A 19,428-nucleotide genomic window follows, 5' to 3' on the forward strand; every position below is an offset into this window, starting at 1 on the left:
ATGCCCGTAGTTTTCTTTAGGACCCATCAGTGCCATTTTACGGAGGGAGGAAAGAAACAAATATTATCACCACACCACTGAAAATAGATATAACACCAAAAACAAATTTCTTGTGCCAAAAAAAAAAAAAAAAAATGCTGACTAATGATCAGTCTTCGCCCCACCCACAAAGATAAACGCAGGACATTGAGTATACATCAGAGAAGCGGTAATAAACAAGCCAATTAAATAGAAGACAAAATGACGCTGTTGACAACTGGATAGTCATCTAGAAATGATTGGTGTATTCACTTTTAAAAGTTATAGAAGGGTGAACGACTTGTGTCCGCAATTTTGGAACAAGAGGACTGTTCTTAGATAATATACGAGGGGAAGATGTCAGAACTGCGATGGCGCTTTGCTAACGGCAATTTCTAAGGAGATATTTGTTGAGATGGAAATGTAAACAATTGAATCAGTGAGTGTCTTTTCCCGTGTGCTTGGCCGATCTTCTTAGTTGGGAAAATGCCCACTGGTTTAAAGCAAATATTGAGGTTCGAATTACGCAAGAAACCTTTAAGCTTATCAAATGAAGTTGGGTTATACGGAAGTATGTCGAATGGCTTCCCAGAAACACCCTAAGTTTTTGCCGAAAGCGACTTCTTCCCCGCCAAGATCATGAATCAGGCACGGAAGACACGAAAGGTTGAGACAGTACATTTATTTTCTGGCTTTAGTTTCCATTAGGAAACTTCCAGTTCTCTCGATGGAGTATTAGGGATATTAATAAGATTTTAATGATTGAAATAGTTTATTTTTTACAGTTTTCGGGTATAGTCTAAAAATCTCTTTATCGTATGACATCTCCTTCTCATCAAGGAAATTTACACTGAGTATTTGACTATTTAAAAAATGATTCATAATTTGTTAAATAAACTTTCCTTTGTCAACACAAACCAAGCTCGCTTCATTGTTGATTAAACTATTGCTTATTGGAGTTCTATATTTGTTACAAGACTCTTGTATACGACACTATTAAGAGGGATGGCCAAGATTGCAATACCAGATAATAAACCGAAATGACTTATTATATTTAATCACTAAAGTGCATTGGGTGCGAGGTTATTTTCAACCGCTTGTCTCTGTTGCTATACGGTGAATCCTCAAAATAACTAAGGTCACACCCATTCACCCCTTTTTTTTAAAAAAAGCTTCGCAGTTTTAGGGACATTTGCCAAGATGACATTCTAGCATTATCAGCACATTCGGTATACTCAGATGTGTTCAACGATCATAGAGAAAGAGCTCCTCCTTTTGGGTGGTTGTTAAACGAATAGTTGTTAAATAACGATGTAGTTGAATGATGAGAGAGGAGGGGGGGGGGGTCTGAAAAAATAGAGAAAAACTATATTAAGTATTAATTAATAATATACGTTTATTTGAACATCATTCACATGTCCTAATAATTGGAGTGGTCACGTCACACCGAATGATGAAAATCATCTACCTTAACGTTTGTTGTGCTCTGTAAAAAATAAAAAAAATCTTTTTGGGCTAGTACTTCTAAGCAATTAAAAAAAAACAAAAAAAAAACAGAAAGCTTACAATGGAAGAAAGTTGATTAAACCGAAATATCCCATAATCCACAGGTCCCATTTGGAGCATAATGTTAATATTCATTGGTGTGTGTGTATGTTCAGATATCAGGTTTTAATTATATCATTTTGCATATTATTTGCTTATATCCCCGTTTTCTTAACATAAATAGCTGTAATTATATACTGAAGATATGCATCTTTTCAGTAATGATTTCCTAATGAAAAAATCGTTGAGCAATATAATATTCCTAGGAATAATGAAAGTCGCCGTCCATATTAATGCTGTGTATTTTATTGTGCTGAGTAAGTTATCAACCTACAACGACCGCATCTTACCTACGGTACTCGCATAAACTTGACCTTGACGTGAAGCACGAGTTACTGTAATCTAATACACTTCAGACTCACCCATGGTACTATTGTGACAAGAAGTAACATCAGCCTGACTTTAAAAGAAATGAATCATCCATCATGGTTATTATTATAATGGTGATTTATTTTTATTTTACGGGTTTATATTTTGGTAGACAGACGTCAACATTAGGAGGCGTACTCACATCCGTTTTTTTCAAGAAGATAATCGATTTTGGCCAAACGAATTTAATCTGTTCGTTTGAACGTAGTGGCCAAAGTGCATCATCCAGCAGACTGTTCCTTTTGGCGACTTATTTTTCATTGCGGAAGACATCACGGCATATGCTACAGTTGCTGAGATCTATCTCATCTGGAAATGATGGCACTTCCAGATGAGATGTCATCCGAAAATGATGGCATGCACTGCTTCATTCTTCAGCAACATGACACTCCACCCATGTGGTTGTTAAACTTTAAGTAATAACCAGTATGGATGTAGAAGTAATAATGAATGGGACATCAAAAAGGACCTCTTCGTCATCCCCGACAAAATTGAATTTTTAAATTCTGTTGACGGGGAGACACTTACTGGTTATTCTTCCAACAATTTTCAATCGGAGTTTGGTTATTCTTAAATCAAATCCAACAGCGCCATCAGTACGTTTAAAATCCATTCTTTTAGGTTGTGGTTACTTCCGGTAATACTCAAAAGTAAGGGGCAACCCATACAATATCGTAAAGATCAATGCCAAGTGAATGAGATGATTTAAATCGTGAGAAATGATTCCATTTCTCTCTTGACTTTCCACATCATTCCTCACATCAATTTTGCATCGTTGTATGATTTTTATATACGAGACTTGATCGCCAAATGAACCCTCCAAAACTAGAAATGATGACACAAATAAAATGACTCGCACAAGATTATTCACGGAACAAACTTTTATTACCTCACCAAGAAAGTATGGTTAAAAAAAAAAAGAGTCAAGGAAAGTGCACCTGCCCCAGTTTAGAGAACTGCAGGTTGCCTCTCTGACCCCGTTAAATGCCACTCTTACTTCTAAATGACGTGCGTCTCACAAACCGGTTAATTGTTGTTCTAAACAATCATCCAATACACAAACTCAATGCCCGAAGCGACTAGCAAACTAAGTGGAACAGATGACACTTGGATAAAATTTACTGTTTTTTCTTTTTTAGCTCATACTTTACGCCAATATAAAGAATAGGTTATAGAAAAGGGAAAAACACAAAAGTTAACCTGGATATGCAACCAAAATAGCCATTCGTAAATGACCAATTTTATGTAATCAACAATTTATTTTTCTTACTATACTTAGTTCTCTGGATAAATTTGAAAAGTAACATTTATAGCTTTCTTCCGAATTTTTATTTTTTTTTTTAAAAATAATTACTACTGTACAGTTAAAAAAAAAATAAATTATCGTAGTTTTTGAGATACGCGATCATAGCTTGGAATACCACTGCGCCCTCTACAATATTCAAATCCCTGTGCTGTATTAATCGTAGCTTGGAATACAGCTGAATCACTGCGCCCTCTACAGTCATTATATTGTTCTGACTTTGGTTCAACAAATAAATCTTCGATAGTTATTCTTTTGAATTGTATTTATGAGTCAGGAAAACGTTTATAATAAAAACCGGTTTGTGATATTTCAGTTATTATTGTATAGTAATATTTCAAGGAAGTAAAGAATTTTTTATTCAGGGAAACTACATATATTTATGATCATGAAACAAATAATACGAATCCCATGAAATGTTGCAAGACGCATTGATAATCATGAAAATGCACTTAAAAGTTAGCAAAATATGTTCATACACGCTACAAATTAAAGTGATCAGGAACATGTAAAATACTTGTGTGAGCATGCGTGGTAAGTTTGCATGTGTTTGATAAGACTAAGTGAAACGATCCAAGATCAAACATAAATAATACCTTTTAAAGTGTCAATAAATTATTTTAATAGATAACTTTTCTAAACTATTCTAAAATGATTTATAACTGTTTTAATAGGTTTTTTTTTAATTTCCTTTACTATCAAATTATAATGCATCGTAAGTGGGAATTAGAATAAAGTGTGGGCGTTGTCGAGTGTATGTGCCCCGAACAAATACCCCACCCTCCTAAACAAACATGAAACGAAACTAAATCTATTTGGAATTGTACAACACTGCACTTATTGCAACAAGGCAATGCTGAACTGGTTTTTTTTTTTTTTTTCAGACACTCCTATCATGTTAGAAATCTCGAATACTTGTAAAGTATTTTGGAAATCTATTTCGAAATCTTTCTATTTCCTTGCTCTATTTTTCACCGTTTGTCCTCATTACGAATCTCTGAACTTTGTTGCAGTAATTTGTCAAATGTGACTCTTTTAACCTGACTGAACTTTTGTGTTTTGAATGTTTGTGTCTGGCCTGCACTATCGAACATAACCCGAGGTAAATAAACGCATGGCCCCATAATTTAATGTTGTTTCTCGAAGAAATACATAATCAAGACCGCTGGGCATATTCAGTTCTTTACCTCACATAAGTTGTTTTTAACCACTTTTATATATATTTTTTATATATATTTTTATTTTTTTATTCACAATTCAAATTTTAGGCCTAAATTAGAACTTCAGCCTAACAGTGCAACCTAAATTTGAACTTTAGGTTTACTCACTTGCCCACCGCCATTTCGATCCTTTAATGGCCGTTACAATGTCTGTCGCCCTAGTCTAAGCTCTGATCCAAGTATTGCCCTGGCTCTCCAGAATGGTAATACCAAGTAATGATCTTTGCATTTTCCTCTGGGTAATCCTCAACTTGGTGTCAATGTTTAGTCAAAGGCCCCGTTGAACTTTTATATGTCATGACCTTTTTTTTATATGTCATCACATTTTCCATTTATTTATGATCATTTGTAAATATTTTTGGTGAAATGGCATCGCAGTGCATTAGTTGTGCCTAAATTTACCCTTTAGGCTTAAGTTAACAATGTATTAATTAGGCATAAACTAATACTTTAGGCCTAACAATGAAAACTTGGGCAGATTTGTACGTATAGTTATAACAGAAGTTAAATACCCAGAATTTGCCAGTTTGGTTGATATTAGCAGCCTATTATTATATTGTGTTCACAATTACACTAACATCATAACAATGGGTTGTTATTACATCCAACTTCGCCTTCAGGAGAGTTTTTTTGGGAACACCGGCTGTCAATAAGCACGCATTTGCGCCTACACATGTTCACGGTTGCACGGAGGAGGAGGGGAATCTGGGGGGGGGGGGTATTTCATCCATCTAAATGCCTGCCGTTACTTTAACAGTTCGTGTAGTTAATGTTGCGCAAAACAAGAGCGCTAGGAATAATTAGTGTTGGGCAGTTAATAACTCTCCCCCACCCCACTCTCGTTTTAATAAACCGGATATGATTATCAGAGACGCGGTGGGGAGAAGTGCATGGCCTGCTATTAATACTAACTACTGTTAATGGGAACATCAGCAGAAATAACACTCAATAATGAAAATTAGACGACAAAACACGTATTAAAACGAATATCTGAAGTGACGTTCGCTTTTTTTTTTTTATTCGTTCCATTAAAGTTTGTAGAAAATTAATGAAATACTAGTAGACAAAGCAGAACTGAATTATGAGCATTTTCGATATACAAAACAATATTAGTGAAATAATGAAAAACAAATTACGCAAAATGACAATTCTAACGTAATAAACGTTACGTACATAATTTAACGCCGTTTATCAGTGTATTATTTTTAAATATATATATATATATATTAGAAATGGTTCTGCGTTATTAGAATTTTTAATTAAAAATATTTAAGATATTAAAAAAATTCAAGCACAATCTTAATACACCTTTTAGTATTTTATATAACTTAGAAACAACTTAAAGTTATAGATTTTTGCAAATGGACAGTTGGACACTGTTATTTTATCTCCTCACTAGTTTGTCAAGAAAGGGTAGTTTTTTTGTTCTTCTCCAGTTCCATAGTGAATTTGATCTTATTATGTAGAGAGTTGATTTTATTAAGAAACAATAGAAGGTTTTCCATGGTATCCTTCCAGATGATAAACACGTCATCGACATATCTCCACCAAATCAATGGTTTAGGTGTAATGGTGGAAAAAATATCCTTTTCAAGTTTTTCCATAAATAGGTCTGCGCATAGTGGTGACAGGGGACTACCCATGGCTAGACCTTCCGATTGTTTGTATACTATATTATTTACTTTGAAGAAATTTGATTTCTAGCAATGATGAAACAACTGGGCGATGTCCTGAGGGAAGAGATCATTTAGAATGTTGACCACCTCTACGACCGGTACATTAGTGAATAAGGACACTATATCTAGACTAGCCATAATGTCCGTTTGTGATAATTTGATACTCTTGATTTTCCATCAACTATTGGACAAAGTGGTACGTTTCTTTATGAATCTTCGGTGACCCATAAAGGCGTGGAGTAATAGGGTGTAAGGATTTAAGTTGTTTTTTTAGTTCATCCGACCAACCGATCATATTGCGGATAAGAGTGTTAGTCTCCAGATGATTACTCATGATGGGATTTTTATCTAAGACTTGGTAAGTCGAACTGTCTGCTAGTAACAAGTTAATCTGATTAATGTAATCAACTCACTACATAATAAGATCAAATTCACTATGGAACTGGAGAAGAACAAAAAACTACCCTTTCTTGACATACTGGTGAGGAAAGAAGATAACAATGTCCAACTGTCCATTTACAAGAAACCCACAGATACAGGTAGATATCTACATTATTCGTCTAACCATCATAGATCACAAAAACACAGTCATTCATATGCTCCGTAATAGAGCCTTAAGGTGTATTTCGAAAGAAGGAGATGTACAGAGAGAACTGTCACAAATAGCTAACACTCTATCTCTGAATGGATACCCTTCTAACATTTTAAAGAAATTTCTTTTTAAAGATAACCCCCAACAACGTGGACGGAGTCCCAATATGTATTCACAGCTGTCATTCCATATATTAATTCAGTATCCACAAAATTGGCAAGAATGTTAAAAGCTCATAACATAATTTTTAAACCAACTACCGCGATCAGACAAGTCTTAAGATCACCCAAAGATGAGGTACCTTTCTTCAAATTTCCTGGAGTATATGAAATTACATGCACGTGTGGCCTTTCTTACATTGGACAGACCTCTAGAAGTTTTGAAATAAGACAGAAGGAACATTTGGGGAATGTCAATCACATTAGAATCATCACATCTGGTTTAGCTCATCATTTCTCAACATCAAATCACGTTATAGATTGAAAAAACAGTTCTACGCTTTACATCAAGAATGACTACAGGCACAGAACTTTCAAAGAAGCAGCAGTGGTGCTACGCACAGGCAATAATCTGAATAGAAATCAAGATGCTATTCTTAAAGACATATGGAAATATCTCATCAATTCTCTCAGCTCAACAGAACTACAATATGCGAAAAACTACACAACACGTGGGCATGTACCGGATTCTGACCGAAGCATTCGAACGTATGCACGCCATCAAACACGAATGATCAAATGTAATGGCCTAGCAGTTACTAAAGAGTATGTTTTCATGTAACTTGATGCATTTGTTTTCACACCAGTTCAGCCTTGAAAATGCTAGACAGTGGCTAGTGAAACTTGTTGGCTCTTTGCATTTGTAATCATTAAATCTTATGGTCTTTTAACCATAAAAGATTTAATGATTTTAACCACAAAAATATGAACTGATTCGAAAGTGGGATATAATGAGGCTAAGGTTTCTGGTAATGAACTTTGAACTAGATACTACTGATCAAAAGTTATAAAGTGCAGATGTGATGATTTTTTTTTTTTTTTTTTTTTTTTTTTGGGGGGATTAATAATCTAGTTATTTAGGTCTGCTAATTTCGACAGCGTGTTTCTTGTTTGTCTGAATTGTTCTTGTATATCTGAATAGAATCCTTGCCCGCCTACTGTTATTTTAAAGTTTTTCTTGGTAATAAAATTATCCCCCACCCCACAAAAAAAAAAATTCAGGAATAGGAAACTTTTTTACGTATTCAGATGTCGCGTGATTCTTAGCACATCCATGTTTGTAAAATTCATCGTTATGTTTTAAATGGCTGCCTATTGCAGGTGTTATTAAATGTTATCGTCCAAATCAGTTTTGATATTACGAGCGATTAATTTTACTTTCTTCAAGAAGAAGTTAACGATAGACCGGTATCTTTACGAGGCCACAGGTGGAGCCGTCAAAGTGTGTTTTAAGAGCTCCCCTCAAACTTCTTTTAATAGATTTGTATGCCGGAAAGTCTTCCCATCTTTGTAAGTTAAAAAGATTTCGTCATGCTCGCGCGCGCGCACACACAAAATCCCTCCGTGGAATACCTGAAGCATAATAGTTACTTGCAGATGAAAGGACGCTGTCATAAATCCACGACTGATCACGTGGATAGGGATGTTTGGAGTACCGTTACTCCTCTGTCGTGAAAAGCTGGTTGTGTATAAACAAGAAGGCAGACAAGAGAGGCCTCTGGCACAGTTCCTAATCCTCCTCTGGGTGACCGCAAAAGGGAGGAAGCGGAACTCCAAATTCATTGAAGGTTGAAGGAGTGTGGTAGTAGACGGTGACCTTGTTTATAAAGCACGTTTTTTTTTTTTTTTTTTTTTTTTTTTTTTTTTTTTTTTTTTTTTTTTCCCCTTCTCCTCTAGCTTAAATTGCTATCCCAGGGTTTGAATGTTGGTATACCACTCAGTGAAGCGTGGGTGTTGTCAGAATTTTTTTTTTTATTTATTAATTTTGCAACTAAGCTTCCCTTTATCTATTTTTTATACTATTTTACTGCTTTTTTAGTTGTTTTATGACGTATCTTTTCGGTTATGCAACTTTAAACGTGTTGTTGGAATGCCTTCATTTAAATGATCAGAACGAATATCAATCTGTGGTTCGTTACATTTGAAAAAATAACCCAGCAACTATTTAATTATAACTTATGATCTTCAATATTTTAGTTTGTTTCCTGTTTGTAAAAATTAATACTAGAATAACTCATTTTTAGAAATATATTACTCCCCTCAGCATGTCTTTTCGATGATAGTGTAGATGATGTATACTAGCAATGAAATTTCGACTACGACTGCCACTTCAACGCGAATACATCTGTATTTCTCTACACGTTCTATTTTAACTGGTGGCTAGCTTATAGGGATTTTACACGCACATAACCATTCAGCTGTGTGCATATAATACACATGTGTAGAAACATACCTAATCTTCGCTTGCACCTACGTTAATGTTGACTGATTGACGTGGTTAATTTACGACATGAAAGTGTATGTTTGTTATGAGATAGTTTTTGTTCCTGTTTCCATTTATGGGTATTTCGGAGGATTATAGAAAACAACCGAATGAATTTTGACGAAGAAATAATTTTTTTTTTTTTTCGCTAGTTCAGTTTTAATAGCACTACTAACGGACTCATCTTTTGTCCAAAGACACATTAAAAATAAACGGAAATAACTTCTAGAATTATCAAAGAATTAAAGTATTTGATTAATTTTTTTTTTTTTAAAAAGATAGTTCTTAAGCCAGGAGAAATGAATTTAGCATATCATACATGGCTTGTGACAAAATTCCAGCTACACGCTGTGAAGCAGCTAAAAAAAAAAATCCTGTAAAAGAGCAAAATGCACAAAAATCTTCGTCTTCTGATGCTCTCTTCAAGATCAACGGGCATAACTTCTGATCTTTCGTGCATCCTCCGCTCTTTCATATCCACATCTGAATCCTTCTCCATCTCTTGTATAGGCAACCCAAGAGAATTACATTAGTATTAGCGATCCAGTCTGCTTTCGTCTTATGATTTGCCTTTAGTTCTCTACAGATAGGAAATTGGGTCGCTAATTTCTTATCTGTTCCTTCAGTACGTGTTATAGTGGACGGTTCTCGTCAGATTTTTCCGCCAGTATCGGAGTAACCGAAGGCTTTATGGTTGGTCCTTAGTTTTTCTTAATTGCCAGTATACTTCATTTCTTTCTTTGACAAGCCCAGTAGTGCTCAAAGAGTCGAGCACTATGATTTTCCCTAAGTAGATCCTTAAATGTTACACTCTTTGCCATGTTTACAATGGGATGATGGTCTTTTCAACTTCATTGCCATCAAAAGTTCATTTTTTAAGGTCTTGTAAGAAACATTTCAGATTTACTCCTCTCCTTGTATTTGATCATATTCAAATCTCCAAAGAAGTTCTGGATTTCTCTTCTAGAGTTAATTTACACTTTTCTTCTTTCCTACCACAAACACATCCCATCCATAGCTTCCAAAAATGCAGTTCAAGACATTATTTTTTCTTGCTTCGCCAACTCTAAATCACACAAATCAAAAATTCGCCCAAACTTAGAAGGTTCTCACATAACCGTTATGATGATCTCAAGAGGAGGAAAGTCTACTAAATAGATGACATCTTTCACAGACTCACTGCAATCACTTTCTCAGAGGCATTCCCTTTCTGCAAACATTTTCCCGGATGCTACTCCACCGAAGAAACCATCACTATCATCGTTCAAATAGGTAATAAGGAGCCATTGCGAATCGCATCCATTTAATCCAGCTAACAATCGTACCGAGTCAATTTATCGGCCTGTTTTATTCCATCTATCTCTCCTCAAGAACAATCTCTTCAAGAATTGCATCAATAAGTTCCTTCTTTAACACTTGCCCTCCCCCCCACAATATTAATACATAAATCTTAGTCCAATAAAAGGCAGTATATACATTTCTAGTATAGAAGGGTCTTACTACGGGCTCCCAGTGGAGTAGGTTTGAACCTCCCCCCCCCCCTCCTGTAAAGTATTCTGAAACATCCAAAGTAGCTTCCCTCATAACCTAAATATTGTTAATGCTTTTATATTTATACATAATAACATACAAGTGTCATCCCTAAATTATAACCTAAATTTGTGAGATCAATACTTTTGAGGATATGTTTGATAAAACACAATCTCATGAAAGAAAAAACTCTTCATACCCGTTAAAGTTTTGTAACTAATTAAATACAAGAATATATTCCATGCTATTACTGAAATTTGTGGATTCTCCGAATATGTCTGAAGATGAGTTAGAAACTCATACGGATCTCACAGAGATCGGCATTTGGTAAACTGATATAATTTTAAATTTATTTATTTCGTATGGGTTCCCCTTTCCTCCTCCCCCCGTCCTAAGGGACGGATTGAGCCCTCCTAATGAGGGACTAAGTATGTATTTTATGAACTGTAGATCTGTGTATATGTTTATGGGACCAGTTTGCCTGTTCTGAGGGGCGAAAAACCTTAAAGGTGTGAGACTAACTCACCTTTAGTCGAAAGAGACCACATAAAGTTCCTAACGTCATGGACGGGAATCGAACCCTGGTCTTTCCAACCAAAGGGCTTCGTCTATACCGACTGAGCTATGGAGGCTCTATTTTAGATTAATGCTTATGAAGACTGCTGTAGTCTGTATTAGCTGCTGGCACTGAAGAAACTAGTAGCTTAAAGTACATCGAGATTTCTGACTTGATAACCATTGTTCCAACGCAGTTGGCTAAACAAAAGAGAATAAAAAATGTTACTTAAACCAGGTGGTTTTCATGGCCTTCGTTTGAGGAATGTGACAAGACACAGCTGCTCGATTCTAACTACTTTAATAGCACAAGCTTATTCTGACAGCTGCCTCTAATAGCAGCAGGAAGACAGCTTTGGTTCAGTAAAAAAAAAAAAAAAAAAAAAAAAAAAAAAAAAAAAAATGTTCATTTCTGATAGCTACGGACAATTCCGTGGTGAGTTTCGAAGGTACTGTGAAACTGGAGACAGAGCTCGTGAAGAAAGACAAATTTAACTATTCACATTGAACATACACTACAAATAATACGCGAAGAATTTCACCGATCCACAGTATGTTTTGGATGCCACAACTCATCACTACTCGGCCGGCGTAAACAAATAACTTACGCCGTTAAAAGCTATCATATTAGCAACGAGACATTCCTTCTGAGGGTGTTTGTTTACTATCTCGGGCACGTAACCAAGTAATATTTAAGTAGCATTGTTGAGACGTTCCAATGTGTGTATCGCATGCATACTCCGACGTATAATCGTCTTGTTGAATCCCGACTTCCTGTGATCTTTTACGACAAACACATCTTGCATTGAGTTCATATAGTTCGTGTCTGGCAGTAATTACTACTGACCCAGTTGTCAATAATGGTGAGACCGTTTTTCTTCCGTATGCTTTGACACCCAGGAAAGGTCGAGTGCACTCTTGACATGCGTGTCTCGGGGAACCTTGCCAGATTTTGTGAGACTGCTTGGAAACCTTCCATTCATTGCACTGTTGACTTCAGTGAAAGATTCTAATAATAGCTTAAACTCGGTCAACATTTTCACTAGTCTTCATCAATCTGCTATTCACTAACAAATTTTAACTCTTGGGTACATGTTAAGTCTAATCAGTATTGGAAGTAAAAACTGTTGCTAATAATGCTGAACCAACACTTTTTTCAGTTGCTGTTCTTTCTCTTGCTGTCCATTTGATGCTTGAGTACCTCATTGAGTACACGGACTACTAGGAATACTTTGAAAAGGTTGGGGGGGGGGGGCTATTGAGTAATTTACAGAATGATGAATGAAACACTTCAAATAACCCTTATTCGTTTTCATTTAATATAGAATATATTTTTATTACGATGGAACATGTTTTATTATATACATAATGAAATCATTTGTGGTACTTCGTGGAAAGAATTAAGTATGGAATGCAGAGGGGAAAAAAAAAAGATTCTAAATATTCTATGGAAGCGTCTTCTTTCTGTTCTTCCCTAGGAACGGAAGTGTCTGAAAAAAAAAAAAAAAAAATTGTCTACTCTTAGCAGACGCATCCTCACATAAGGAGTTCAAGGACGTACGATTGGCTGCCTTATTTCGGGAGTGCCGAAATACACCCACCTTTTTGGTGTGTCGCCCAAATTACAGCGGAAATACTGAATCTTGTTTGTCATTCTGACATTTTCAGATGTATAGTGTCAAACAGTTAGAATTTTAACGCTGTTTAAACAGCGGCCCTCAAGTGAAACGAAAAAGGGGTTTAAGCGTGAGGGAGATGGAAGTATATAACACAGATCTTCTTTGAAATGAAAAATATCTTAATTTATAGCAAGGAGATGAGAGGGCGATGACCGAAGCCATATATAGTGAGCAAACATTACACGCGGGGGGGATGCGATAGAGGGGAATGTTGGGGGATAACGGAGGTAGTAGTTTAAGTGTCGTGTTGATAGCCAATGCACAGACATACACCAGATCTTTCCTGAAATAAATTATTTTAATTGGATAGGCGTTATCGTTATTCACCATGTAAATAAAAATAGAGGGGTGCGGGGGGGGATCTATTTGAGAACCAACAACTCATTAGTGATATAAGCACATGCGAAAAGATAGGAATTTCTTGAACTACAGTTCAAGAAAATCGACAGTTTCTAAAATAGATCTTTTTAAGCCCTTGAGGTAGTTAGTTGGTTTCTTTTGCTTTTTCCGGTTCCTTCTTCCTGTTAAAGCCACAAAGTAATATAACTTCCTGCGGGATATTTATCGTCGTAAAACTTCCCGAATTGAAGGAAGCCAGTTACTCACGTAAAGGACACATTTCTGTTACATAAAGGACACCAAAGGAATACCCTTGACAACGGGGTCGTTTGCTTAATTGCATGGTAAAGCATCAAGAGGAAGGATATTATTAAAAGTAATATAACAAGGTATTAACTGACTTGGCATAAAAATGCTTGCATACGTAGAAGATTTCAGTGTTTTGTTGTCTCGAGTTTAAATCTTGTTTAGTAAACGACTACGTTACTTAATATTCGACTGGTTGATTCTGTGTGTCAAAGGAAACACCTTTGATTCAAGTTACTTTTTTTCTTCTTTTGATTAACGTTTAAACCTAATTTTCATGACAGTTTTCTTATAGTTGACAACGCTATATACTATTTTAATTTTCTGAACCTGTTTGCATGCTGATTTACGCTAAATTGCTGCCATTGATTATTAGTCGAGTTCTAGGAATTTGACTGGTGTTGCTTGGGACTAGTGAAAGGCATTGATCATTTTTAACTGATCGCTGTTTCAAGGTCAACTTTATCTCTTGTGTCAGCAGGGTTCGTTATTTTATTTTAGTTTTGAATCACTAAGTTTCATTCCTCACTTTTTATTTTCGGTTATAGATTTCTCTATAAACCCCTGGCTCCACTGCTATATATTCGCGACCTTCTCATTTAATAATAACGATACTGTATTATTATTACCTTTTTTTTTTAAAAAAAAAAAATAAAAAAAAAATAACGTTGCAACCGTTAAACTGTTCAAACCGTACTTTTAAACCCCTATCTCGAAGGAGGGAAGAAGAAGAAAAAAAAAACTAGTTGTGTATGGCTACGCATCTAAACACTGCAGCACGTGCTACAGGAACGCTACTTTGGCGCCCACGCGAAGTTTCATGGTTGATTGTTGATATCTTTCAGTTCAAAAACAAAAATGGAGGGGAGTTTCACCAAGGTGTTTGCTATGTTTTTTATTTTATTTTAAAACGTTTGCATAAGCATTGATAGATTCGTATATACATAAATCATAAATTTGTGTTTTGTGTTTTTTTTTTATTATTAGTGATGTTTTTAATGTACTATCGAATGCACTTGTTCCAAATAGGTTTTATTCAGAGCAATGCTGTCAACCAGAAATAATTTAAAACTTTGACAAGACGATACTCGTGACTCAACTCATGACGTAATTTAATTGCAATGTCGTCCTTTAAGTTGATTTGCGTGGGAAGGTGTTTTATTTTTGAATTAAGTACGTACAGTAGCATAATCAGGAATAGTGCATTACCTTTAAATTTATTCTATTTAAATTCGTAAAGCCCAGTTTCTTACATTTTTACATGTTACTTTGGTTTGATTTATCAAACCTGAGGAAGGAGATTTCGATGTAAAATGTTTGAAGAATCCTTTTGTGTGGGAAAAGCATTGTGAAACTAAGCATCCCTGCACTTCCTAACGTGTTAAACTTGCATCTAAAATTGAGATAATACAGTGATCTTATAATTTTATTGTCAATAATCAATTGCGTATACTTTGTGTAGGAACTTTTGCGATGGCTATGCCTATAATTTTTTAAGCTTAATATTTTTTATAATTTTTATAAGCCTAATATGATTTTTATTGACAGAGGCCGTTAAAATTAAAATTTACCACTAATCTTAAGTTCTTAAAAGAACTCGGCGATGGACTGAGTCCTTGACTCTTCATCCCGTCATCTGAATGAAGAAAATCTGTGTGGATGGAGTGTTATTGAGCTAAAAAGCTCTAGTCATGGCTGGGTAACGGCAATAGCCGAGCCTCTTCCACTAATCTTAATTTATTGTAGTAATTTATTTATAATATAATGATACAGAATAATAAAAGGTATATTATATTTTTAGGATTTTGAAAAATATTTCGAATAAATAAAAAAATATTAAGATATAAATGAAATAAAGTATATACGTTCATCAAATTTATATATATACATTTCAAATAAAAATTAAATAAATTGTACTATTAAATACAAAAGCGTCGCTAGTGCCCCTTTCAGATATATTTTAAGTTTATATCCAAAATTGGATTAATTTTGGTAGCATAAATATCTTAGTGGAAACCTCATGGACACTGTCTTGCTATTTTCCGTGTTAGTAGTGATCTTATAATTTTGTCAGTAAAGAGTTACATTCTGTGTAGGAGATTTTGTTATAGCTACAATTTTTAATAATTGCCGAATAAAGAATCACCTTACCAGAACACGTTGCATTTCTCTTATTATTACTAGAGGAGCAACACTTTCAAGCTAGTTGAACATTTCGGTCATAATTTAATTGTAATATTATGTAGAATCATGAAATGTTTGTTATATTTTTAAAATTTTATAAAAATATTCCAAAAATTGAAATAAATTATATAAATTGTTTAAATGCATGTAAGAGAAAAATGAAATAAATTGCACTAAAATATAAAAGTAGTATACAAGACGTATATTGTATACTACTTTTATATTTAGGACTTCCTTTTTCGTGCAAAGAAATGTTATAAATCATTTATTTTTAACGAATGCAAGGAAAGTAATAAATAATTGCGTTTATAATTTTCGATTTGTTCCTTTATTTGTGGAAAAATGAAAGATTAATCGGAGGGATACTGCTGTGTTCCTATTACATAAATGTGGGTCTTTTGTGTGGGTTTGAGTAGTAATGTGGGAGGTATTACCAGTGTGGGTTTTTGTCCATTATTGTTGCCCACCAGCGCGATCTATGTTTGATTTGTCGGCTATGAGACCGTTATATATATATTTTTTTTTTAAATTGAATAAACAAACTCAATAGTTTCTATGATTTGTGAAAGTGGTCTGTTCTATAAGATTAAATAATATATTTTAATATTTAATCTAAAAACACTAATTAATCTATATTAAATATTTTAATTTATAATTATAAATTGTAAATTTTAGTAATTTTTTATAATTCTTAATTATTAAAAGTTTAATAAATGATATTTTAATACACCACTTTTAATTATTTATCGTAAGCTAAATAATAGTAATTTCAGTATAGTGAGAATATTATTAGAATATTAATACCCTTGGAGGGTAATAGATGACAATGCTGTAGCCAATGAAGTTCTAAGGCTTGGCTATTGCTGTTACCCTCCTGCCATGATCAGAGCTTTAATAGCTCAATAACACCTTATCCCTACACTGTCCTATACAGATAACGGGGAAGATGAAAAGTATTCTTGCTACGCCCCTTTAAGCCACTCCTTATAAGGACTTAGTATATTATTACTACTGTATAGTGTGCATATTTATTTATAATTATTGTACAGGTACTGTATAGTCACAGGTAAAGTTTTATTTTAATTGGGATTTTACTAATTCCATAACTAGTAATTTCTTTATATTACTTAAGATAGTATCTAAATCCACCTGATGAATGACATTTTGATTGGGTATATTGATTTTTCGACTCAATAAAATGTATGTTAAATCATATCATAACGAAACACACGAAAAAGTTACAAATAATTTAAATAGATAAATATTTAAACAAGATTTTTTTTTATTAAATCGAAAAACAAAGTTTAAGAATATCTATTGGCGTAAACAGGAAGTTAATGAGATGGGAGACATTCATTATAATGTCAGTAAACAACATGATCACGTTTTTCCTGTAGAAAACTGCCAAATTTCTGAAAGGCTATGGAGTAGCAGCCGAAACAAATTAGTCTGTTTTCTCTTGTTTTTAATGAGCGGCATCTTTAGACCATCGTGTATATACACAAAAATGAGTGTGATGACCTATACACCTTCCCATTAGGATATTTCTTTTATCAAATATAATCTTGTGTTTTTAGAGGACGTCTAACAATGCGGGTTAAATTTGATTTTAAAGTCGAGTTCAGATTTTTTTTTAAATGTGAAAAAAAAGTTTCTATTCAAATTTCCTGGTGCATGGTTATCTTGTCAATTCGTAATAATTTGTTGCTTAAAATTAAACTTCCATTATAAAGAATTTTTTTCAGTGCATCTTTCAATGTCTAATTTTTTTATTATTGTTTTTTTAACAATGTATCAGAGCAATTTTATCTGAAATAATAGTGTAAGGTATATTTAACTTAAAACTAAATAATTAATATTTTAAGAAAATAAAAAATTTATAAAATTATAAAAAAATCTTAATACACCATTAAAAATACTTCATAATCATAATATTACAATGAACGTTACAGAATTCGTAAATTAGCGGATTATAATTATAAATATCACAACTCTGCGAGGAATAGAACATTTTATCTTGAATAGAATCAGAAATTAGATTATAATTATAATAAATCATAATATTGCAATACAGCTAGAAATTAGATTATAATAAATACCATTGAACATTCCATATTCTAAATAGTAAACACATTTAGAAATACAATAAAATATTTGTAATATATTTAGAAATTAGCTATTAGACAATTATAACAAATGAAATTAATATCTAATACAATATAATTCACTCGGAATACCAGGAGGGGTCTAGTTCTAAATAGAAATCAACATATCCACTGACATAGACAAGCTTTTTTGAACTAATATGTAAATTACAAATATTTGGACGCATATATTGATAAAGTTATCTTGTGCATTTAAAACATCACTATTAATTCATCGAATGAATTAACGATTACCACTCTCCCATCAAATTGAACTTGTTACAATCAGAAATGTTCGAGCACTTTTCATTGTGGTGTTATTGACCTAGTTGGGGCTAATTGTGTTTCTCACATCAACTAGCAGAAAGTCGAGACCAACAGTTAAAGTTTGTTACTCCACATAAAATTGAAAGGAGACTTGCTATTTTAAGTCCCGAACGTAGTTAACTAGGTTGAGAGATGGTTTTCTCTCTCTCTCACAGAGAAGTAGAGGATGTTCCGGATGCTGCAATACAGAGAAAGAAACGTACCTACCTTTAGAAACATGACTTGGCCTGTCATGCTGGTCCACCGTTGTCCAGTTGTGTGATGATTTACGGCCCTGTGGACTCCAAAACTCGGGAGGTCGAAGCCCACAACACAAGTCCACCATACATTCTGTCGCCATTAACGTAGTCAGCAGACGAATTAGCCAACTCAGTTTCATCTTTGACCTACAAACACTACGGGAAACGTTATTAGAGATCAACTTAACTGACACCTACCGGCATGTATTGTCAGGTCAACAACTAGCCCTCAGCTGATAACCACACTTTGTTAGTAATCTGTCCAAGTTATGAAATACGCGCGACATCCAGCTCCCTCTAGTGGTGAGTTATATAATACACGAAAAACTAGACGTCGACCAATGGATTTCTTTTTTTTTTTTAATTTTCTCACTGGTTTCCGATTGATCTCTCTTCACTCTGGCTTTCCCTTTCTGTTCACTTGAGCGCGTGCCGAGCAGACTGGTTTCACAGACGCATGATCGACCCTCCGACGCCGTTGTGCAGCGCGCGACTGTTAGGCCGACAGTGTGGATCGGGTAAGCTGTTGCCGAGCCCTTCCGTTGTGTTTCCGCTAGGGCCAATCACCTGCTAGCTCTCCGCTACTTCGAAAAGGGGGGGTGGGAGCTTTCTAATCATGTGTTAGGGTGGGGTGGGGGGGAGGAAGAGAAGGGAACCGTATGGTTCTCTGTCAGCGGTGACCGTGATGACGAATTAGTTTACTTTGGCGGTAACTTTACAGGAACTTGCGAATTTCAACGAGTTCAGCCGAATGTGTCGCACGCCCCTGCACAAGATCGTTTGGTTGAAACAAGTATTTCCATTTGTCCCGAAGACTGACTCCAAAGAGAACAAGCAAGAAAAAACGAAGGCAGAAAAGAT

General features: G+C 34.6%; 1 protein-coding gene across 1 annotated transcript in view; it reads right to left on the reverse strand.

The window, feature by feature from the left end:
- LOC150098977 (sclerostin domain-containing protein 1-like) overlaps positions 1–19,055 on the reverse strand; it is a 53,393-nt gene extending 34,338 nt beyond the window's left edge. The window contains exon 1 of the mRNA XM_090405422.1: positions 18,536–19,055. Within this exon, the coding sequence (XP_090261548.1) occupies positions 18,536–18,707 (172 nt within the window). The 5' untranslated portion in view covers positions 18,708–19,055. The remainder of the gene's footprint in view (positions 1–18,535) is intronic.
- Between the last annotated feature and the right edge of the window lie 373 nt (positions 19,056–19,428).

Source organism: Typopeltis vanoorti, chromosome 15 (assembly GCF_054136105.1).
Source record: "Typopeltis vanoorti isolate ZY-2024b chromosome 15, IOZ_Tvanoo_1.0, whole genome shotgun sequence".
Classification (NCBI taxonomy): Eukaryota; Metazoa; Arthropoda; class Arachnida; order Uropygi; family Thelyphonidae; genus Typopeltis; species Typopeltis vanoorti.